Source organism: Mangifera indica, chromosome 5 (genome assembly GCF_011075055.1).
Source record: "Mangifera indica cultivar Alphonso chromosome 5, CATAS_Mindica_2.1, whole genome shotgun sequence".
In the NCBI taxonomy this organism is placed as follows: domain Eukaryota; kingdom Viridiplantae; phylum Streptophyta; class Magnoliopsida; order Sapindales; family Anacardiaceae; genus Mangifera; species Mangifera indica.
The window spans coordinates 15,349,873-15,374,224 of record NC_058141.1 but is presented as its reverse complement, the minus strand read 5'-3'; the positions used below and the strand labels follow the sequence as shown (position 1 = coordinate 15,374,224).

General features: G+C 33.3%; 4 protein-coding genes and 1 long non-coding RNA gene across 6 annotated transcripts; 4 read left to right on the top strand and 1 right to left on the bottom strand.

The window, feature by feature from the left end:
• Positions 1-61: 61 nt before the first annotated feature.
• LOC123217274 (BTB/POZ domain and ankyrin repeat-containing protein NPR1-like) lies at positions 62-4,891 on the top strand. Its single transcript, XM_044638189.1, has 4 exons — positions 62-978; positions 2,371-3,124; positions 3,202-3,405; positions 4,352-4,891. The coding sequence occupies exons 1-4, from the start codon at positions 442-444 to the stop codon at positions 4,624-4,626; spliced, it is 1,770 nt and encodes a 589-aa protein (XP_044494124.1). The 5' UTR covers positions 62-441; the 3' UTR covers positions 4,627-4,891.
• A 1,091-nt stretch (positions 4,892-5,982) lies between these two features.
• Positions 5,983-9,577, bottom strand: LOC123215972 (myb family transcription factor MPH1-like). The gene is made up of 5 exons (XM_044636299.1): positions 9,187-9,577; positions 8,839-8,915; positions 7,698-7,822; positions 6,723-6,798; positions 5,983-6,400 (listed from the first exon to the last, which is right to left on the bottom strand). The coding sequence occupies exons 1-5, from the start codon at positions 9,311-9,313 to the stop codon at positions 6,182-6,184; spliced, it is 624 nt and encodes a 207-aa protein (XP_044492234.1). The 5' UTR covers positions 9,314-9,577; the 3' UTR covers positions 5,983-6,181.
• A 985-nt stretch (positions 9,578-10,562) lies between these two features.
• Positions 10,563-12,311, top strand: LOC123215246. The gene is made up of 2 exons (XR_006501992.1): positions 10,563-11,313; positions 12,113-12,311. It is a non-coding gene; the product is annotated as an uncharacterized LOC123215246 (long non-coding RNA).
• Positions 12,312-15,689: 3,378 nt separating this feature from the next.
• Positions 15,690-19,830, top strand: LOC123216727 (protein JASON-like). 2 transcript variants are annotated; one of them, XM_044637266.1, is made up of 8 exons: positions 15,690-15,974; positions 16,057-16,105; positions 16,189-16,262; positions 16,913-16,960; positions 17,042-17,280; positions 17,641-18,415; positions 18,498-18,580; positions 18,702-19,830. In XM_044637266.1, the coding sequence occupies exons 1-8, from the start codon at positions 15,813-15,815 to the stop codon at positions 18,808-18,810; spliced, it is 1,539 nt and encodes a 512-aa protein (XP_044493201.1). In that variant the 5' UTR covers positions 15,690-15,812; the 3' UTR covers positions 18,811-19,830. The 2 variants fall into 2 exon arrangements, with proteins under 2 accessions (XP_044493201.1, XP_044493202.1); XM_044637267.1 differs by lacking the exon at positions 16,913-16,960 and having other exon boundaries at positions 15,691-15,974.
• Positions 19,831-20,393: 563 nt separating this feature from the next.
• On the top strand, positions 20,394-22,678 carry LOC123216728 (glutathione S-transferase F9-like). Its single transcript, XM_044637268.1, has 4 exons — positions 20,394-20,491; positions 21,590-21,823; positions 21,945-21,993; positions 22,094-22,678. Exons 2-4 carry the CDS (start codon positions 21,680-21,682, stop codon positions 22,531-22,533), a joined length of 633 nt encoding a protein of 210 aa, XP_044493203.1. The 5' UTR covers positions 20,394-20,491; positions 21,590-21,679; the 3' UTR covers positions 22,534-22,678.
• Positions 22,679-24,352: the final 1,674 nt, after the last annotated feature.

Here is a 24,352-nt window from a genome sequence, read left to right as displayed (position 1 = left end):
TTGGTCAACCCTCGTATTTCGTTCTTTTGTTTCCATTCAGACCATTTTAAACAGTTAGATTCATCTCAATCCACCGGATTTAAAAAGTTTTTATTTAATTCTAGATAATCTGGATTTGAGCAAAGTACAACTGGCCGGCTTACTTCATCGAATTTCATTTCATTTCATTTCATTTCGAGTTTATGTTCCAAGTCAACTCTAGGTTGTATTGAAGTCTTTTCTATTTACAGATTCATCATTCATCCCAAAACCAATAGTTTTCTTCATTCACATTCAAGTCAATTGCCAAGAAGTTTCTCTTTGCTTTTCTGCATCCTTTTCTTTTGTTCATCTCTAAATTTCTACCATGATTCAGTTTAAAGTCTACTCTTTCTTCAGTTTTACTGGTTCTTGATTAAGTAAAGTTTTTGCTTGGTGTAATCACCCATACTTAATATTATTATGGATAATGTAAACGAATTGTCATCGTCAATAAGTTTTGCTTCATCTTCTGTTCTTTCAAATGGGTCTAGCTCTCACAACACAGGCCCTGAACTTGGTGCAAATCTTGAAAATTTGAGCTTGAGCAAGCTTAGTGGCAATCTTGAAAAGCTATTGCTTGATGATGATTATGATTACACAGATGCAGAGATCGTTGTTGAGGAAATCCCAGTGGGTGTCCATAGGTGTATATTATCTGCACGGAGCCAGTTCTTTCATGAGCTTTTCAAGAAGGGAAATGATGCTTCTGTCAGTGAAGGTAAACCCAAGTATCTCATGTCCGAATTGGTCCCTTTTGGCAAGGTTGGATATGAAGCTCTCAATGTTTTCTTGAATTATTTGTACACCGGAAAGCTTAAGCAATCTCCTCCAGAAGTGTCCACGTGTGTTGATGATGGTTGTGCACATGATGCATGCCGCCCAGCCATTAATTACGCCATTGAGTTGATGTATGCTTCTGCAACCTTTCAGATGAAGGAACTTGTTTTGCTTTCTCAGGTAAGTTGTGATTGTGCTTTCTTTTGGTTTCAAGCTATTTCTCTTGCATAAGTAGTATGTACATATATATAGTTTTTTCTTTTTCCTTTTTTTCTTTTAGGGTGCTTTGTTTGTTTGAGAATGGCCATTAATTGAATGCCTTGCACAGTTTCTTGGGCTATTGATTGGCTTAATTTGTTATGAAATGATTGACTTATTATGTTGTTAAATTAAGTCAAAATAAGGGTTAAACATATACATATAAATAACACAATAAAGTTAGAAAAGAGAGAAGAAAAGACATAAACGCTGTTTTGGGTTTTTAGTGTGTATAGATTTGTTTGTTCTCTCAATTTCACAGTTGGATTACTCTGATTTTTGGACTAATGGTTGAAGACTTATCGTTCTTCATTCTGAATGATGGAGATCGCCGTTTGAATTTCAAATAAACAGTTATCTATGCTAAAATGTTACTGGTTGTGTTATGCAGTTCTCTTTCTCTTTCGTTTACGGTTGGATTGTTTTTAATTTTTGACAATATTTTAGACACAATGTCATATTTTGGACAGTAAAAATTTGTTTTTTATATATATAACGTGAGATATAAACTTTTGAGTTTGCTATGATATTCATTGTTTTTCTACAGTTATGTTTTTTCTTTGTTTTGTTACTTTAGAGAGTTGTCTATTCATTTGCAGGTTGAAAACAATGTACTATTTTTGATATAGATGATTGGTTTATTTGGGTAGAGCCTCGTGATTTTACTCTTCACATTGAAGTGATTTCTATGTTAAATTGTGGTGCTCTTTTCTACTATATTTATTTTTGAGTGTTTGATATGATAAAATTATATTCTGATTAATTGTTTGTTACCATATAGTTCAATCTAGTAAGGAAGAGTTTAATTTTGGTATTTCTAATTTAATTGTTTTCTTCCCAGCAGATACAAGGTTTAAAAATGTATAATGTGATAGCTACTGGAGTTACTGCCAGAATTTTCCCTAATGCTTCTTTTTCTTATATGCAAATTGTAGTAACGAAGTTTAGCCAAAGATAAGATGGTGTCGCTAAAAGTCCCTGATGACAGTTAGGCAATTTCAACCACAATGCAGAACATCATGGAATTTGTTATGAGTATACAGTGGAAAATCCCAAATCTGTGTTGACAATCATTAGAGGCTTTTTTTTCTTTTCCTTTTAGTGCTTTTTGTCTGTCTGATTGTAGAGAGTTTAAGGACAATCTGAATCCCCTTATTAGGATAAAGATTCATAGTGTACCAGCAGGCAAATGAGGGTGCCATTTGGTCTAAGGGTCTTATGTTTCTAATTTTTCTTTTTTGGACAAGCAAACGAACAGTTAGGATATTTTCCCTTCCCATATTTTGACTCAAAAAATTCTGTCTATCCATGCAGCGTCGCCTTCTGAACTTTGTTGAGAAGGCTTTTGTTGAAGATGTAATCCCAATTCTTGTGGCTGCATTCCATTGCCAACTGAATCAACTGCAAACTCACTGCATCCAGAGAGTAGTAAGATCAGATCTTGACAATGTCTGCCTTGAGAAAGAGCTTCCTGCTGAAGTTTTTAGCAAAATCAAATCAGTCCGCTCCAAACCTCAGGAAGATTCAGAGCCTGATGCTATGGAAGTGAACCCTATGCATGAGAAGAGAATCAGGAGAATCCACAAAGCACTAGACTCTGATGATATTGAACTAGTGAAGCTTCTACTGGATGAATCTAATATCACTTTAGATGCGGCTTATGCTCTTCACTATGCTAGTGCCTACTGCGATCCTAAGATTTTCAAGGAGGTGCTCAGTCTAGGCTCGGCTGATCTTAACCTTACGAATGTTAGAGGACATACTGTGCTTCATGTGGCGGCAAGGCGTAAAGAGCCATCAATTCTAGTGGCACTTCTAAGCAAGGGAGCTCAGGCATCAGATATTACATTAGATGGGCAAACAGCTGTTGCAATCTGTCGAAGGTTGACTAGGCCAAAGGATTACAATGAAAAGACAAAGCAGGGTCAGGAATCTAACAAAGATCGGATTTGTATTGATGTCCTTGAGAGAGAGATGAGAAGAAATTCAGTGTCTGGGGACATTTCAGTTTCATCTCAGGTGATAACTGATGATTTACACATGAAGCTTGATTATCTTGAAAATAGAGGTGATTTTCCTTTACTGGTATTGGTTAATTGTTTTCTTAGAGATAATCAATTCCTTAAAAGTGCTTTGATGTTGCAGTGGCATTTGCACGCTTGTTGTTTCCTGCCGAAGCAAGACTAGCCATGGAGGTAGCAGATGCACATTCAACCTCGGTTTACACTGGTATTTCAGCGTCAAGATCAAGAGGATCTAGTGGGAACTTAAGAGAGGTTGATTTGAATGAAACCCCCTCAGCCCAAGCAAGGAGAATGCAAATGAGACTTCAAGCTCTGCTGAAAACAGGTATTATATACATTACTAGTGTTCGGACCTTTATTTTCTGTGATTCTGTTAGCAATAAAATAGTACACGATCCAAATTGGCCCTCCCGTTTCTTTAAAGAGAAATGATTTCACATTTCTGTATGCTTCATTTGTTTTTCCAATATATAAATCAAAAGAGAATGCTGTTTCATACTACTATACTACTAAGTAATCTATAACTGAATGGGTGGAAATGAGAGCGTTTAGTAATTTATTTATATCCTGTATTGCAATAAAACTAAAGTTACTGGTTCTTTTTGTCTCTTTCACTGTCCACCCTCTTCCCCTAACCACCATTTCCAAGAAAATTTCTGAAAAGATATCTTGAATACAGTATTTTGCTACATATATTGTTGCTAAATGATTTTTTAACTTCACATATAGGAAAATCTTGACTTAAGCAGGTCCTGCTATGCTTTTATAGAAGTTCAATTTTTTGGGTGGGTTGGAAATTGATATAATCCTTGTTGCCGTTAGAATCATTTGCTAATGCAAGTCACCACGATCATCATCGTTTATGCCCATAAGGAGTTTAACAATGGTTAACCTCTTTTAACTGTTGGTCTGTTAGATTCTATTCAATACCTTTGGACCTTGGGTTCTCGATTTTCATGATTATTACAGAAGACATCTTGTACCTTGTTCTTTTCTTGACATCTTGTAAGGGGAAAAGCTGAGGCCTAGTGGTATTTATGTGAGTGATTGTATGCATGCACATTGATAGTTGCTGCACTAGGTTTGGACCTGGAGTTTGTTGAGCATTGCACTGAAGCACAAGAGTTAAGCTTATTGCACTGAATTCGAATCCCTAAAATATCAGATTGCAGGAAAAAAAGAAGCAACATTGACTGCAGATGATTCATTAGTTAGGACCTTATATATTGCAATTATTGAGCATTTACTGACTATTCATTGTATGATGGCAGTGGAAACTGGCCGACACTTCTTCCCGCACTGCTCGGAAGTGCTTGATAAATTTTTGGACGATGATATCATTGATATCCCTGATGCATTCTTCCTAGAGAAGGGAACTCCAGACGAACAGAAAATTAAGAAAATGCGGTTCACGGAACTTAAAGAAGATGTGCAAAAGGCATTTTACAAGGACCTGGCTGAAAACAACCGGTCAGGTTTGTCCTCATCCTCATCATCATCCTCCTCTCCAAAGGCAGCTGTAAAGTGCAAGGTTAGGAGGAAGTAATGTTCCTCTTAATATGCTTTTGATAGGATAGAACAAGAAGAACAAGAGTGAGAATTTACTGAGTTTGATTGGTATTTTTAATCACATAGATACTTCAGTGCTACCCATTGTTCTGTGGTAACTTCTCCCTAGAGATCTAGCATGTAAAATATTAAAATGACGAAGAAGTTTCGTATTTTCTGAGCCATGTAATTTTCTGTTTCGCAGTTTGGGACTGTTCCTTATTTCACCCAGAAGAGTAACAATTTAGTATTGTTTCTGTTAAGATGGGTCTGCTAAATTTGCCTTGAAATTTCTGGAGATGGGATTGGGATGGATGATATATCATATTCGATGACAAAAATATATCACTAAATTAGCTTTTTTGTCGGAAATCAAAGAATTCGAACAAATTCTAGACAGCATGGAAAGTTGTAAAGAAATTTTGGAGAGATTGTTATGAACATTAGGTGTTTTGCGGACATGGCATGTGCGGGATTGGCGAATAAGAGAAAAAAGAGAATCGACGTTTACGGAGGAGAATTGCGGACATAGGGTGGCTCACCCATCTCCATAGCCAACTAACCTCACCCGCTCTTCAACTTCTCTTCGCTGAAATCTTCTCATTGGCACCCTTGCTTTGAACCCAAAAGCACGTATCACTGCAGGTTTTGTCTTCGATCTGGCCCATTGCTTTGACGACTGGATCCACGTATCATCATATTTTAACATCAACATACATTCCATGTTGTAGGTAAAAAGAAGACCACATGCCTTGTTTCATTTCGGCTCCATGACTTGTTTCAGCTTGGATTCTTCTATCTTTATGATTTTTCAGTATCAATGATATTTCAAGACAAAATTTAGAATCCAAGTTGGTAGTGTTAACTTGATTTATTAACTTATTGGAAATTTATCTGCTCCATGACCTTATATTCTTTCTATATAAACATAAGCCCAGAGCTTTTATTACCACGGTTAAATTGGAATAGACATCATTTTGGTGTAAAGTTGGACCATAAACAAGTAGAAATGACTGGTGGAATTTACATGTTTAAAAATTGAATATACATTGAGAGGTTTCCCATATTGAAACTAAACCAACCGCACTAAACAAGATAAATTTCAAATTCAGTAACCAATCTCACAGGGACAAACCTTGGGTCAATAAGAGGAGACTTAAACTTATATTTTATACTTTTTTATACATGAAATCTTATTTTTTGTCATTGAAACTACCCTTTGAAAGTAAGTTTCTTATATTTTCTTAAAGCTAAATGGGTAAAACTGGCCTCCTTGTTTATTTATATGGTCGAATGGAAAGAAGGTGGAACTTAGTTTTTTATAATTGCCAGGAAGAAATTGCAGAGCATTCACTTGATCAAATAAGACTTATACATAATTCTTTGTCGAGATTACATTTCTATAATGTCTTTATATGACATAGAATGGTAATTCATTGTGTAGTACAACAAACTATATTTAACATTTGATACATTGAGGATCCTCATATTAATGTACGCCAAAAAAAAAAAACCAAGTCCTAATTCTAAATTAAGAAGTAAATTAAAATTAATCAGATGGTAAGGTCCAAGTTTAAGTGATGAGAGTGGAAATGTGGAAAATTGGCAAAATTATTATCTATAGAAGAAGTAGATAACTGGCTGTGACCATCAGTACCAGGCCAAGATTCTCTGTCTTCCATGGGTGTGACAGATAGTGAGAGCTCACAAATTTCGTCTAAGCTTCCATATGCTTCTTCATTCCTTCTTTTCCCATGTATATCTCCATAAACCTGCAAAATTAAGATACTACTAATTCATATCATATATATGATTGCACGATATAAAAGATTATAATAATGTATTACTTAATATTTATATGGAAATTATGCCCTAGTGTCTTTTTTTTTTTTTTAAATTTATTGAACAACAAGGCGAGGCTTCAGCATGCATAACTCATGAAGCAATAAAATAATACAATTGATGAAACATTTGACGGAAATTATAAGCTGAAACCAGCCCCCTCGATAATGTTAGAATAGAAGAAAAGATAATTAATTTGTTTGTACTCCATCAATAATTAATCCTCATATTATATATAATTCCGTAGCTCACCTCAGAAAAGGCTAATTCGTGTCTAATGTTATCGCGTCTACATTCAAAATCGGTGAACAATCCGGTTCCCAATTGCCTGCAAAATTAACTGGTCAACTCCGAGAATTGTGTATATAATAGGACTCATTTTTGTAAATACTCTTCTCCGACATCTTAGTGTGTATATATGACGAATTAGAGATAACATCGAGGAGAGGTAAAAAGAGGATTTTAATCTCGTCCTCATCTTTATTATGGAGATAACAAAGATTCCCTATTCTCTCTCTCCGAAGAAAAAGTCTTCTTCCCTCCCATTTCTATCTCTATCCCTACGAGAAAATTTTTTTTACCCGTACCCTTTAAATATAATACAAATATATTAAATAATAAAAGTAAATAAAATTAAAACAAAATCACTATTTCAAATATTACAAATATCATATATTAACCACTTTAATATACACAATAAAAATATAAATAAATTTGAAAAATATAAATAATCTAAAACTATAAAGATATATTAGTATTTTAAGCAGATATATTAATATAAAAGGGGTGAGAATGAGGATCAAGGTGAGACGAGATGGAGACACATGTATCTCCATCCCAGATTGTGAAGATATTTTCCATCCTCAACCCTATTTCTATTAAAGAATTTTTTCCTTGTTAAGGTCGAAGACCTTTAATTCGGATCAAAATTATCATTTTTATAATAAATAAATGAATGGATCAAGAATACTGATATGTCTAATTTAGGTATATAAATGTTCTTGAAAATTGGTTACATGCATGATTCACGGTTATATATATATAGTAACTATAGTCAGCTGAAAATGATAATAGTGACAAAATCAACCCACTAAGTTAAATTATGCAAAATGGGGAATTGAAGGTCAATCTATACTATGTCGATTTAATAAATAAGAATTTAGGGCAAGCTCATATTTTAAAAAAAAATGATATTGTAGACGGTCTATACATATATAAAATGCGTACCTTTGAGACTGAGGGGAGCAAATTGAGAAGGCTCCATGATCACTGAAATGTCGTCTTTGTGCTCGCAATTGCTCCTTCGCAAAGATTTCATCATCGTCATTACAGTCCTTCGTGCTTCTGTACATCTAATTAATATTCAACCACAATTATTTCAATTAAAGACCCAAACTCTCATTCAAGAAACATTTTGCTGGTTTTACATATTTTAAACATTCTGTTCTCGTAACATGCACGACAAATACTATATATTATAAGATAAGAAGATTCGATAAAATTTAAGCTTGAAATTCTGGTTAGGTCAGAAGGCACTTCTTTTTTAACCAATATCAGTGATTACTAGGCAATTACTTTTCTAGTCACCACCCGTAAAATCTGGCTAATTCCTGAAGACTATGTTGTCATTCTATTCTATCACCATTAACTTTAAGCTTTCTTTATATCGCATAAAGCAGTTCTGCATTTAAACATGTCACATGGGCATATATTAAAGTTATAATTTACGTACTTATCTAGACCTTATTAGATAGATCTATATATAAAACTTCAAAAATTGACAAATCCATTGTCAGTGACTGAGTGATATACGAGGACATGAGAAAAAGAATAAAGACAAAGGAGTGAATCATAAATGATAATAATTTTCATAAAAAGGTATTGTTTGTGGTAGTCCTGTTAATAATTAAAGAACTTTAATGGTTTTCTATGTATGTCAAATCCAGAAAGCTATACAAAATTCTGTTTTCATATATTTTTCAGTACAGTAGAAATTAATAGAAGTTGTGGCCGATTCCAGAATAGAATTCTCTTTGTTGATGTTCGTTTTGGCCATTTCTTTGTCGTTAAATTTATCTTTCTCTTTTATAAATTGGTAATCAAAAGATCAGCGTGCGATTTTCTTTTGCAAAATTAAAACCCTGAGAATACCTTACGTAAAAGTAGAATTCTGTAAGAGTTCTAACTGATCATTGCATTAGTTTTGGTGAAAACTTCATCAAATACATAACCTTCAGCATTTAGCATTATATGCTGTAACTTTTAATTGATTTTATGGACTGAAAATAGTTTACATATTTGCACACATCATTATATTTGATTATATTAATTTTATAGCTTTTCCTTGAGCAGATTTTGGAAGATGTACCTGTAGATGGCTCTTGATGTGAGAAATCTTCAGTCCTTTTACATTCATCATCTGCATGATGCGCTTAGGTGTTGCTTCTGCAAATCCCAAAAAAATTTAAATTAATATTTCTCCAATTACACATAATTCAATTCTTAATTCTGCATAATTAGTTTCGGAAGCTCCAGAACGAAACACAAAGGCAAAGAAGATTTAGGGTCATATCCACCCTAATTAAACACAGACCAGAAATAAGTCAACATCGACTTGAAAAATAAAAGAGATCGATCAATAACTTCTTGAATTATTCTTTACATAATTAAATATCTTAGATCGTTGTTTATGTTGATTGAAACAACTCAAACTTACTATATTTTCCACCAAGGCGTTCAACAGCTGCAGCGAAGTGTTCATGAAGCTCAGGCGTCCACCGCAAACGTGGAAGATCAGATTTGTTGTACTGCCTTACTTCAGTTGTTCTCTGAGAATTTCTCATGATTTCTGGTTCATCAAGTTATAAGAGAAGAACCCTTATTAAATGCGAACAAAGTAGATAATAAAATTCGTAGGACCTGTCTGTCTAGCTTGAATATGAATGAAGCCGCAAAAAATAACTCATGCTGGGTCTAAGACCACGGACTTTTGCAAACACGTAAAGTTTATATTTCAAACGTTTTTTCAACTAAAAATGTGGTAACCTAATCACATAATGAATTAGGAGTAATAACAATCTCTTCTAACGTTATCCAGCATTTTGACATTATCATTTCATAATTTATTTATAGGCAAATATAATATTAGTTAGAATGAAAAAAAATTACACTGCTATTATATAGTGATAAAAAATAAATCCCAAAAAGTAAGAGAAAATATTGAGGAGTCAATGATTATTCCTTCAAACCCAAAAATATTTGCATAATTATGTACGTAATGTATTATATTTACGTCGCATCAATTACTATATCTGAGAGTTTTTGGTGCAGCTGTAGTTTGTAAATACAGTATACTGTGTTAATGAAAGATAATTTGTACAAATGCACTAACTTGAAAAATTAAAAGAAGAAAAGACAAAGACAGTGGCTTCCAATTCCATATTTAGTTGAGGATGAGAGGAACATATACTTCATTAAAAAAGAAAAGAACTTCATATTTTAGTCATAGTTATAATCATTAACACAATGATTATATTCTTTACGGAGGAGTTCACATGGGAAAAACCTAGGACATGCGTTCATCTTTTTTTTTTTTTCTTATATTTTATTTTAGTTTCCTTCAGTTTTCGGATTTTCCCAGTATGGGCCTGTGGATAAAGAATTTTCCAAAGCAAAACCAAGAAAGTCAAGGTGGGGAAAAATAAAAATAAAAAGAAGCATAAGAGGAAGGGAAAAGCACCTTCATGTCAATAAAAGACGGTGCCTACTTTTGGACCCATGATATTTTGTCTTCTGCTGCCGTGTTCAACACTGCTCCCTCAAAATTCAATCTCCAAGAAAAACAAGCCAATTCCATCTTCCATTTCTTTATGTTATTGATTAACATACACATGGTTCACTGCATCAATGTCAATGCTAATTAATGGGTCCAGTACTCTTTTCTTCTGGATTAATTTAATGCCTTCGATCAACAGTTAATTAGTATGAGATTTTAATAAATTAGGGATAATTAGCGTCCTACCTAATGGTTGAAATTGAAACTCTTACTCTTTTTCAATTAGAATTCTTGTCCAATAATTTATATGAGGAATTTTCAAATGGAGGGATGCAGCTTTAAACTTTCATTACTTTTGAAATTAAGATAAATGTATAATTAATCAAACATGATAAGGATATTGCATCGGATATTTGTATTTATTTGGCAACTTATTTCAGTCAAATGGAATCTATTCAAAAGGAATTCCGTCTAATCCTATTAATTCCATTCACACAATTGCTCCTCATCCCTCACAATGTTAATTGTCTGGAAAACCTTCTTTTTATGATTGTGGGTGGACGACTTTCAGACCTTGGAATGACTTATAACCTATAATTAATTATATCGGCGTGACAAAATAAGAATATATAATATTTATCCCCATCTAGGGTCAATGAAATATTATTATTTCATTGAAAAACTAGAAGAATAAATTCTGTTTGCTTCCATTGAATTGCATATAGAATGGTATATATTCAAACACATGAAACTTGCTGGAAACGGGAAACTTACCAGTAATTATTTATAAGATGTATTATAATCAAAAGCCGAAAATATAACAGGAGAGTCTGCATGTCTCTTTGTTTTTTAGTTCAAAAGTTTCGCCGAAACTGTCAGATGGATTCTCCTCTACCAAGCAGCACATGGTGTTAGGTCATGACTGAAGAAAAAGCTTTAATTCTTTTTATAGAGTACTAATCGACATAATTGAATTGAGAATGTTTTTATTATATTCTTGAAGGGATGCCCACCATTTCTATCACCAAAATCAAAGGAGAAGTTTCTTTCTCTTTCTGCGGAAATTAGGTATGATTTTGGTTAGCTGTATGACAGAGAATTAGTTTTATATTATAAATCTTTGTATGTATATATGCTACCATTCAACTAGGGCTTTTCTAGGCATGCATGCATTTTCTTTCGTCTATCTAAGAAGCTAGCCCAATTTTTAAATCTTAGAAACGAATAATTTATTGTCACTTTCATATGCGGTGACTGGTGAGGTATCCTTTATTATCTGATACAACGTAAAAGTGATTCATACGAATCTCTCAACTCTCAGCCTCGTCTAAAGGTTTATGCCCAAAAAGAAAAATGAAAATTATAGTCTGAGACTAGAAAATAGATACGTAAGATAAATAAAATTAGAAAAGCATGAATCACATGCATGATAGATTACCTAGTGATCAAGAATAATGGGTAATCTCAATCTGTGTGTGCGTATATATGATTAAAAATAAGAGAAAAGAAAACGACGTCACTTCACTGATGCCTGAATCAATTGTTAGTTGCACCAGGGATTTAAATTATATATAGTTGACGCAACTTCACCCCAAAAGCTCTCAATTAGCCCTAAATTTCTCAAAGCTCGAAGTGGACTTTCGTTATAACTATGAGAGCCTTGGTCTTATCGATTAATAGATAACGTTTCAAGGGACAAGCAATAGATGAATTCTCACTATTTCGAGGGGCATTTGATACGTATGAATGTAATTAATAGTAAATCTTTTAATGGTCATAATTAAAATGGATTATCATCATTATTCATTCCAAACATTATGATTAAAGAACAATTTTAGCTTCTTCATCATTTGATTTTCTGTTGCAGAACAAAACTAAAGTCACATGCATTATTGTCGTCCTACAACAACCCAAAAGAGAAGGTTGCAAAATTGTAAAGAAGAGGTGGTTGTAATGATTCTATATACCTGATGCCAAAATGTGGCATCATGGCATTTTAATGTACTTTTAAGGTAACGCATATCTGCAACTAGACATCATAAACAAGTAGATTGGGTTAAGTACAATGTAGATGTAAATGAGTGTGAGTAAAACGGGTACAAATTGATTTCTAATAATAAAAAATATATAAATCTATACCTGATCTGATATATGTGGGTAAACCCACAAACTACCCATAGAATAATTCTAAATGAGGATCAATCACACATTTTGAAAATAAGAATGAAAGATTTACTGCCTTCTGAATTAGAAAAAAACAAAGCTTCCACAACCCTTTTTTTGTTCACTTATATATTTCAACAGCTTTTGAATAACACATACAACTTCCACAACCTTGATGCTAGTAATTTAGGATTGCCAATACTTTCTGTTTAATTGTTTATCCAAAGTTTTCATATTCTATTAGTATCAACAACATAAGTCCAGACATATTTATACCAAAAGTCAATCTCCAGAGACAGAGTAAAACAACATTTAACAAATATAGAAAAGAAATACTTGATTAATTGGCAACGGTTGAACATGATACGTGAATATTATTCATATGAATTGATGATAGACTATACAATTGAATGTTATAATCTACTTAAAACCAGACGTATAAACTGATATACATTTGTAAGCTTGCTACCTTTTTTCTCTTTCTTTTAAGGGTAATAGCCATTCATTGATTTCCTTTTTAGTTTATGAGTGTAATCATGATTGTTGAGGAAAAATGGTAGGATAAGCAACATAAACTTAATATTGAGCAATCCTTTAATTTGTTGAATATGAATGCTTCCATATTTGTCTACCACATATTATAGAGAATTTGTACTAGATTTTGAAATACATTTACATGTTTTGGTTAATTTATGACAAAGCTTGTAGAATTATCAATAATGGAGGTGAAAAGACCAATAATAATAATGAAGTTGAAAATTATTGTCAGTATACTTGACTTACCCTTAAAAAATAGATATATGCAAATATGGGTCTAAACGGATACAAATCTAAAAACTCAATGTATCATTTTTTGACCGATAACCTATGGATATTGTAGGTGACTCATTTGTTTTGTCAAGTCTATTGGCAACATATGATCAAGTGAAGTAGCTGGAGAGCTAACTGAAAACATAAATTAAGAAGTTAAAACGGAAATCAAATGGAAACTAAATCCTGTCTAAATCATTTGGAATTTCACGGATACATACATATAGATAAACAGTTTTTGGCCAAGAAACGGGGCAACAAAAGGGGTCATGTCGAAATAAACGCATTGATAGTTTTTGAACATGAAACGTAGACAAACAAGCATTTTTGACATAAATGAAACAATTAATAAAGACCCATGACATGATTTAAAAAATGTAAATAGGAAGGAATGATGGTGTTGGATGTGTGGAGGTCAGTCAGGGTGGGTGGGGCTTAATAATTAATTGTGACGGGTCATTTTTGGGAGGGAAATGCATAGATGGACAAGACGAGAGGAAGGTTAGAATATGGTTAATTAGAAATCTAGATATGGTGGTTGCTTTAGTTATAATTTATAAAATAAATTTAAAATGTCCCCACATATTTATGAAGATTTTCTTTTGCTCATTTTTCTATAAATTTATCTTTGCCTAAATTAGAAGACAATCTTTAGCAATTAGGTTGGGTTAAATTAGCTCCAATTAGTATTATTTTTGGTAGCAAAGCGACCACACCATCACAGTCCACCCTTGGACAAATGATTGTGTCCCATTCGCCGTTGATCGAGTCAACACTTTTTCAGCTGGAATTTTAAAAATGATATTTTCTCGTTTATCATTAAAATTGAAACATTAATTTTAATTGTGATATAGTTTCTGATAGTTTATAATAGATTGAAGGCCAAAGGACTAGTTTCCACCCAAGCTATGCTGCATTTTCAAGTTTTCTCCTTTTAATTTTGATAATATTAAATATCCACCTATGAGTAGTTAAAATTAACGGAACTTTAACCCCTTAAAATTTTATCTCTTTTTACCCCCTTAAACTTTAAAAACTAAGAGTTTCCCCCAGCCTAAATTTTAAAAAATGACAGTTTCACCTTAGGGTTTCGTTTTAAAATCTCCGACTCCATTGTAGGCGGTCTCTCCCTCCCGAATTATTATCTCTGTTCAACGGTCTCTCTCCTCCCATTTGGATGTTAGATCGACATCGGAGAAACGGTGGAAGACGAAGAGCAACTCTTCGTCTTCCCCGACGAAACTCTTCATCTTCTACCGCTTCTCCGACATCAATATGACATCTAAATGGGAGGAGAGAGACGGTTGGATGGAGAGGATGTTTCGGGAGGGAGAGGTTGTCAGAGATGACGTCGAAGATTTCAAAACAAAACCCTATAGTGAAACTATCATTTTTTAAAACTTAGGTTGAGAATAACTTTTAGTTTTTAAAGTTTAGGGGGGCAACAAGAGATTATATTTTAGTTTTTTTTAATATTATAGATAAAATAACGATTTTACCCTTACTACCGTTAATTTTAACTACTCATAAGTGGATATTTGAGATTATCAAAGTTAAAAAGGAGAACCTTGAGAATGCAGTGTACCTTGGGTGGGAAGTAGTCCTTTGGCCTAGATTGAATCACAATTTTCTACCGAAACTTGGATGAAACTAAAATTTTTATTGTATAAATTTGAAAAATTCATTAAATTTGTTAATAAATCTATTAAATTCTCTATAAAGTTAGTAAAAGGATAAAATTACCCTTTGTCTTTACAAAGCTAAATAACAATTTAACTTTAAAATTTTATAATTCTGATTAGAATTATATTGTTAAGGTATAATTCTAACTTAGTCATATCAAAATTAGAGAGATATGATCAAATCTCATTATTATATGTGTGATTACGACTAAATTACACTATTCTATGTGTAATATGGGTGAAAACTTTTAAGCAATTCTCTAGTAATATTATTGCTAATGAATTTTTAATTTTTATTATTAATCTTAGAACTTATATAAACCAAGAGTAAAAATATATTAGTGAAGTTTTTGATGGTCAAATATTAATTAATTTCAATAAACATGATAAAATGAAGCTATTTTTTGTATTTTCAATGATTATAGCATACTAGTTAACATATTTCACTAACAACCCTGGAAGATAGGTGGAAAAGTGTCATTTTGAATTTTAAAGGGTGAAAAAAATCAAAGCATTAAAATTTTGGGTGGAATCAAACTTGGATATATCAGTTTAACCCAAATATTTTTACATCTTATATTATTTCGAAACTCTAATCCAAAAGATTTTGAGTGCAATCAAACTTTTCTAATTAATTGAAATTATTATAAGTCAAGACACAACGTGTCACACTCACACAGCGACTATTGGACCATTGACTATACGCGCGCCCCATCGCAGGATAATTATTTCCAGGCGTTACTTTTCCCTCTTTTTGTTTGTTCAAATTTTAAAACGACGCAGCAACTCTCTCCCCACTTTTATACGAGCGATTAAAATTAAAACCCTCAAGAAATAAATCGAAAAAGATAGGGTTTCATTATTGACATTGACAACAAGCGAGAAAATTGAAAACCCATAATATGATATGATATGATTTTTGAACTGTTACACCGTCAAATTCGTAGCATTTGTAGATCTGTTTTTAGTTTTTTTTACAGATCGGTGTCCAAAGCCATGGGCTGTTTCTTCCGTTGCTTTCGTCTGAAAGACGACCGTTCTCGTATCTCTCATTCTACCATCCCTAGATACACTGTAAGCTTTTCTCTTGTTTAAGTCTTTTGATACTATGTGGACAAATGAATGCAATGGATGATCATTTGTTTGTTCTTATTAGGAGCCTGTGGTTTCCAAGAATCGGTTGTCCGCTCTATTTTTATCTGAAGGTGCGTGTTTGTTTTTTATTTCGTTTCTTGCTTTGTTTGGATTTCGTTGTGGTTTTTGAAAAATTTTCATCCGTGTTATGAAGAGAAAGAAGAGTCTTGGAGTAGGGGAGACCAGCGTGTTGGAACTCCGCAGATAGAAAAGGGGCTTAAGGACGAGGTATGTATGTTGGTAATGCAATGTCTCTTACTGTTATTGTATTTTTTTTCTTTTGTAAGCTAATTATGATGTAAGTTGTGCGTGTTGAAGCAGAGGTGTATCCTTTGGAAGTGGAAGGCATGGTGTGTTTAGGTTGTGTTTGGCAGTGTCTTTGTAGGATGTAATGCCGTGTTCTTTTGAGTAAAAGCAAATTTTTTTTAGAGCACTTTAGACATTTATGAAGTGAAATCTTCTTTCTTTATTTTTTAAAGCACTTCAGCAAAATTAATATGAATATAATTTTACTATCTAGAAGTACTTTTTGTGCTTTGATATTTTTTGGTTATAGTATGACAATGACTGAAAAAATTGAAGATAAGGTAACGCATAAATTAGTCAAATGGGAATTTAGCTGAATGTAGAGCTAAAATGAGCTAGATCAGCTATAATTCTTGCTTTGTAATTTGAGGCATTACGGTTACCCACTCCTTTCAGAAATTTGTTCTCTTGCATTTTGGTTCCAAAGAAATTTAAGATTGTTTTCAAATTCTTTTCTATTCGAGAAACGACTCGGCATTTTATGGTTCTACTGCTTCTTCTTCCTCTTTTTTCTTTATATATACATGTTACAGGCGTTTTATCACATTGGCTTTCTTTGCCTGCCAAGCTAGGATTTAGAAGGAGGGATACAAAGAGAAAAGTGGCTCCTGCATAAAAAAGTTTTATTCTAATTCATCACAATTTGAAAAAGATTTTCCCTGGTCCTCGATGGATTAAAAGACCTGTTGAACTTTTTGCAGGCCAAGTTTCTTAAAGCTTGTGGTATTTTACCTGAGACTCCAGCTGAAATCAGGAAAGCATCTGAGAAATTTGACGGTTCACCTTCTCATGATAAAGAATCAGAGCCCTCGAAATTTCATTCATGGCTTCCTAATACATCCATCAAGAAACTTCAGCTGGATAGACAATGTGATCAGCCTCTTACTCCCACCAAACTTTTTGAAGAGTGCGGAATGGAATCAGCTTCTTCGCCAAGCAGGTTGGACTTCTAATTTATCTAATTGCTATCAATCAGTTAAGGTATACAATATTTACCTTTTGAACACCTAATCAAATGGAAGTGAGATCACAGTATCTTGATTCTTGACTCTCAACTATGAGCTTTACTTTTTCATTGCATTCGGAAAACTATAATTATTTTTCATCCAGTCTATTGGTTTCCGACCGATGGTTTTTAAGAGGAAGAATTTTTGCTTGGTGATACTTTTTTTTATCCTTTTGTGCCTTTGGCACAATTTTTTTAGAATGTGCATGTTCCCTTTTAAATTATACCATACAATTAATTTTAAAAAATTCTACTGTTTATTAACACATGTCCGATGTCTTTCCCTTTATGTAGCTGTATATCAAATTTACAACATTCCGGAAGGTGCTCTGTTGAAGGAAGTGATGTAGGGAGTGCTAATGTAGCAGTGCAGGCCCATGCTATTCAGACTGAAAACGTTACAACATTTCTTTCACCTTGGGTTTCAGGCTCAAATGTCCAGGGCAAGAGCAAATCTGTTCGTTTTGAATGTGACTTTGACGTTTCTTCATCTGGAAATTTTAGCCAAAATTCCAAACATAAGTCCCCAGGCGCTGAGAGTGTGCCAAAGCCTTCACCAAATCCAACCCCATTAAAGTTATCTGATGATATGCAAACTCCTGGGACTGTGTATCCTTCAGACCTTAAAAGTTTAGCTAATGGGAAGTCTCGGATAAGGTCTCAGTATGTATATTCAGACCCAGTTGAGAATGATTCTCAGTGGAAAGCGTTGAAAGCAGGTGATGTTGACTCTCATCAACAACCAAGTGAGTTGAGAGAATCTCTTGAACAGTCGGAAGATTTTACTCCTATGTCAAATCAGGGGATAAAAGAAACCTCTATCTGTAAAGACTTGAAGGTGGAAGCAAGCTTGTCTGCTTGGTTGAAGCCACCGGCGTCCACTCTCAATGAGGACAATAAAAATCTTGGAGTTGGTTTCAGTCGAAACCGTTATCTTCGTAGAACTCCATCAGACAGGCCTATCATCGGGATGGTGGCTGCTCACTGGAGTGAGGAAGAGACTCCACAAGTTCAGCCCAAGTGGTGGGATGGGAATGGCATCCCAAATTCAACTAATAAATACAAGGAGGTATCTTATGGTTGTTTTCAGCCTTTTATCATTTTGTTTGACTCATAGAACGTTTCATTATAACTGCTGGTTTTCTATGCAGGATCAGAAAGTTAGTTGGCATGCAACACCATTTGAGGAGAGGTTAGAAAAGGCATTGTCTGAAGAGAGTTCCATTTCTCAAAGGTATGAACACTCGTTTGCTGTTATGTTATCCTTTATTTGTTGCTATAGAGATTGGTCATTAGAGAATGTAAATAAAGTATCTTGATCTCGATTTCTAATCATCTGGTTTTGTAATTTTCAGAAAGAATATAGACCGGAATCCGATGGCTTCGGATGAGAATGAAGAAAGTGATACTGCTCTTTCTAAGTTGCGGTCCTCCGCACATTCTAAGTCGGTTGTTTCATGCTGATGTCTTTCCAATGTCCTGCTCTCGAGTTTGGGATTGATCGGTCAATATAATGGAGTTTTGTGGAGTGTGAATACAAGTCTACAATTTGAAACATCTTGGTTGGTGAGCAACGATTTATTGAACAAGGCTGTTTCTGGATTGTGTATGCAGTTCTTCTAAGCGTCCTGATGAGATGTAAATCAGTAATGCAACTCTTTTCATCACTGATGTGATCCGCGGGTTTTCTGAATCAATTTCAGTTTCATTTTAATTTATACATATTTGCTAATGTTTTGGTTGGCATGCTTTTAAAGACTGAAATTGAATGTCAACTGCGATAAGCTCGTAATTAAATGTGCTTTGCTTATGCTATCTTTTTTTTGTTTTTGTTGGACTATTATCTAAATTGTTACTACTAGCCATTGAACTCCAGGTTAGAATTGGCAAGCGGATGGGTTTTCTATGGGTATAAGAAAAAAAAAAGTTGATTATAATTTTTCATTAGACCTCATTCCAATACACATGAGGAATACTTGAACCTACAAGACATCTTCGCTCGAGCCGACCCATGTTGAACTCACCCATTTCGATTGGGCCCATACCTATCTGGCCCGTCAGCCCGTTTGTTGGGTCTACTAGAAGGTACCATTTGCCTTGCCTTGCCCTTATGGGGTTATCAAGTAAAATAGAGGAAAACTAAGGTGCAAATAGTAATATCTGGAAATGCAAGGATCGGTTGGAAATCCTAAGATCGTTTAAATGAAGCTGCAAACAACACGACTCGACTGCTGTTTAGGTGAGGGTTAGGGTTTTAGAAGAAAGATGGAGAGAAAGAAGGCAAACACTTGAAGCGGCGATCAACATGTGGATACGAAAACCTGAGGGGATCATGATGTTGTTCAATTATTGTATTAATTGATAGTTTTCAATCTGAATTCAAGTATTTGCCGCTCGTGTTCCTTCGTTTCTCAAAATCTCTCAGCATTTTCCTTAATCCTTCCCTTTGAGCCTCGTGATGATGAGCTCTAAGCTCTGAAGGTTCTTTTTTACAGGATAATAATTAACTTCACTGTGTCTTTATCAGCATTAACCATTCACTACTGTTGCAGAATGTATATATAACCAGAAATTATTTTTTGATGTTTGAAATTATTATTTTCTTGAGTTAAAAGAAAAGATTAGATATAAATTTATAAAGATAATTTATTATTGATTATTTTTTATTTAATAGGATCCTTTTATAAGTAGATAACATTGTAGGATATTTTTCAGTTTTTACAGGTTAAACGGGCAAAGCCAGGCTTGGTTCAACAAGCTCAAGTGACAGATTTATTAATTGGTGAACGGATCCATTCCTTTTAGGATGAATATAAAACTTTTTATTGAGTAGGTTGTATGCCAACAATCAAATAATTAAGTAGGTAAAAATTAAAATTAAAATAATATTTTATTTAAATACAAATTAGGTATATAATTTAATTATTTGTTGTTAGACCTAACGAAAACGATTTTCAGTCAAGGGACCAAACAAATCTTAAAAATTAAGAGACTCAAATGACATTGTGAAAATGTTATGGGGTTTTCCTCAGTTGAATTCTTGCTATAAATTCATCATATTTTCAACACCAGATGCCCTAGCCGTCAGAGAACTCTCTTCTATCACTCCTTCACAAATGCTTTCATTCATGCCACACCAACACTGGTATGTCGTTATTAACGATTGTTTTAATATACATATATGTTTAATTCTTACCATTGATTATGGTGTGGGCTTTTGGTATAATTTTTCGTTGTTTCCGCTGCAATTTTTCTGTTATTTGATTCCCAAAACCAACAGTATGGGTTGGAATAGGCGAATGATAATTGCAAAATGGTAAAAAACAAAAAAAAAAAAAACCATCTTATTTTATCAGTAAATTTTCTCGGGACTTTTATCAAACAGACGGTGTTCTTTCTGACAAAGCTTCTAATTTTAGCTTTCTCAAGTACGATACGGAATTACGTAAAATCGTGTAAGAGAAATTCGTTGTTTGATATGAGAATTCTATGTTATTATTTATTTTTTTCAGAGACTTTTTTTATTCCTTTTGAGTAAACATTTTTAAGTAACCTGCGATGATATTTTGGGTAAGTTGGTTTGTTTCTCTAATCAAAGGTATTATCGAAAGAAAATATTTTGTTTTTGGAAATTGCAAGTTAATAATAGTATTATGACTCACTTTACTTAATTATTATTTGTTATTATTTATGGTGTGTTTGGTTTTGTTATTTTTTTTTTAAAACAAAAGATTATATAAATAAAAATAAATTATTATTATATTTGTTAAAATTGTTTTGTATGAATGATAAAAGAATGTTAAAATTTTACTTTATTAGAATATGTTTATATTAAAATATTTGTTTTGTATATTTTCAATAATATATTTAAAATTAATAATATACTAAGATTTTTTTTCTTATTATTAAAATTTAAAATTAATTAATTAAATTATTTTTTAAGTTATGTATTATTATTAATATATATTTTTTAAATATTAATTTTTATTAGTTATTTATTTTAATTACAAATAAAGTCACTCTTATCTTAGAATTTTAATAATTAAAAATAAAAATAAAATTATCTTTTAATTATTTCATTATAATTATAATTATGGTGGCAGAAGATTGTTAGAATGCTTTGTACCGTGCCAAATAAAATAATGTTAAAGATTACAGGAGTAATGGGTGAGAATGGATTATATTAGTTTTTTTTTTTTTTTTTGTAAATAATAAGGGTGTGAGTGTTATTTTTCAACTGCAGAAGGAAGTAGATGCTTTGCAAACCGCTTTAAAAAAAGAGTTCCATTAACACCAAGAAGGCAGAGTTTTTAAAGAAATTAGTTATATAGCAATGGTGGTAAAGGTGTACGGACCTGCCTACGCTTCACCAAAGCGGGTGATGGTATGCCTGGCTGAGAAGGGAATTGAATTTGAGACTGTCCCTGTTGATCTTATCAAGGGAGAGAATAGAAATCCTGAGTTCCTCAAGTTACAGGTTCAATATCAATAGTTTGTATCTTCATTTTTGTTTTTCGAGATAACCAATTTTCTTATACATAAAAGTTTTAATTTCATTTTCTGATCAATTGGTGGTTGAAATCTCATGAAAAATTCAGCCTTTTGGATCACTTCCCGTTATTCAAGATGGAGATTACACTTTATATGGTAATTAATTAATGGAGGCCTCAGTCCTTGTTCTGCATTTCTTTCATATTCTATAAAATCATATTGATTAGATTGTACCTTTCATGTAATGAATCTGTAGAATCCAGAGCTATCATACGGTATTATGCAGAAAAATACAAGTCTCAGGGAACCGATCTTCTGGGGAAATCCATAGAAGAACGAGGTGTCGTGGAACAATGGCTAGAGGTTGAGGCGCACAACTTTCATCCTCCAATATACGACATGACAGTTCAAATTTTATTTGCTTCCAAACTCGGAATTCCCTCAGATGAGAAGTTGATTAAGGAGAGTGAAGAAAAGCTTGGGAAAGTTCTGGACGTATATGAGAAGAGACTCTCTGAAAGCAAGTACTTAGGTGGAGATTTCTTCAGCCTGGCTGATCTGAGTCATCTTCCCTTTACACAGTACTTGGTTGGGCCAATGGGAAAGGAGTATATGATAAGAGACAGGAAGAATGTGAGTCGCTGGTGGGATGAAATTAGCAACAGACCATCCTGGAAGAAGATCATGCAGTTCTAAATATGGCTTGTTTTGTTTTCTTCAATTTAGTTTGCTTGTGACCTTGTACTGAATACTGTCTGCTTTGTGCTTGTTTTCACTTTGTGTGTTTGTTTCCGGAGTGGACCGAGTTGTTCGCTTAATAAAGGCTATGAGTTTTCATGTACCCAACTTCCAAATTACGTAGTAAGCTTGGAAGCCAAGAGCCTTCCTTATCTGCTGAACCTGTGGAACGAAATAGACTTGTCATAATTCCACCTAGGTAAGCAATTTGACTTTAAACTTCGTTGCAAAGCCTGAGAGCTCTATAGTACGGTCGGTCACTCGGTTACCATAAATGGTAAGAAACTTCATGCCCACCGGCCTTGTAGCCGTTGGATTGCAATGCCAAGGAGCCGTTGCTCCCTGCTATTGTGCACAAAACACAAATGGCTTGTGCTGGACTGGTCCATGGGCCTGACTTTTAAACCCCAACATTAACAATGGGATCCAAGCTGGGCCTCGGTCTGGCCCGGCCCCTGCCACCTCTATCCAATTGTTTTGGAAAAATACCAAATCGTTTTTCAGTAATATAAAACTTTAATTTTTTATATATTTTAAATAATTTTTATCTTTCCACATTTTAGCATCAAATTCATTAATTTTTTTTATATATTTTTAAAATTGTTTTAGTCCATGCAAAATAGTCCTCCTATCTTTTCATGTAACACTTTTATTAACAAAAATGGATTACAGATTAAAAAAAAATTAAATTTTCAAACTAATTGAATTAAAAATTGTCATTCCCTCAAAGTTGGGGTGGGAAATAGTGGTTTGGCCTACTATTATTGACTGAGGTGCCTTGATTATACAGAGTCACCGGATAGTAATTTATCTGGTTCATATATACTTGTTCTCATATTTAGTTTGGAGGTATGCCATTATTTTTTCAAAATAAAGTGGCCTCCCATCGGAAATTTTTGTAAAAAGTTGAAGCAACTCCGGAATTATTTGCACTTTCAATGGAATGATGTGAAGAGAAGAATTATAAAGACATGGACAAGCAAACGACATCGCATGCGTCATTAGTTAGATAAGTATCCAAGAAATATTGTAAATAAGGTCAAATTTCTTCTTGCACGTGTTAGACCCACATGAAAATGCTCACATCAACTTACCCTTTTTTTTACAACAAACATAATTTGATTTTAGTCTCCATGTTCACACGGTCCCCCCATCTATTCTTGGTTTTAAGTACTTTCAAGAACTTCCTAATATTGAAATTCTTAATCACACCACACTTATACAAACAACCGACCTTAAGGGACCGGGGGCCCGGGGGGGTGGGGGATGATGTGGGGCGGGGGTGGGTTGTAGGGTGTGGGGTCGTTGTAGTGGTGGAGGAAAACATTATTTATATATGATTTCTTTTGTTAAGCCAAAGAAGCAAAGTGACTAATAACAAAAAGGTCAGTAAGGTATACAATTACAATTGTACATTATGTCAAATTAATATTTTATGTAAAAAAAAAAATGTTAAATCTTAAAGTAATCGAGAAAGCGAGTGAAAATGTGTTTTTAAAGAATATTGGCGATGAAAGTCAGTAGATAATGACAATAACTTTGTTTTGATTAAAAGGAGCAAGAAAGCTTTTGTATATCAATTACAAATAATAAGAATATTAATATAATTTCTTTTTGAATATAATGTTATATATAGATAATAATATATTATTATATAATTAAATGTTATTTTATTTTTAATTTTTAATTATTCAACTTATATAATAATATATAAAATTATATATATATAATACCACCTAATTACAAATAGATGTGTTGACTATAATAGCCTACGTAA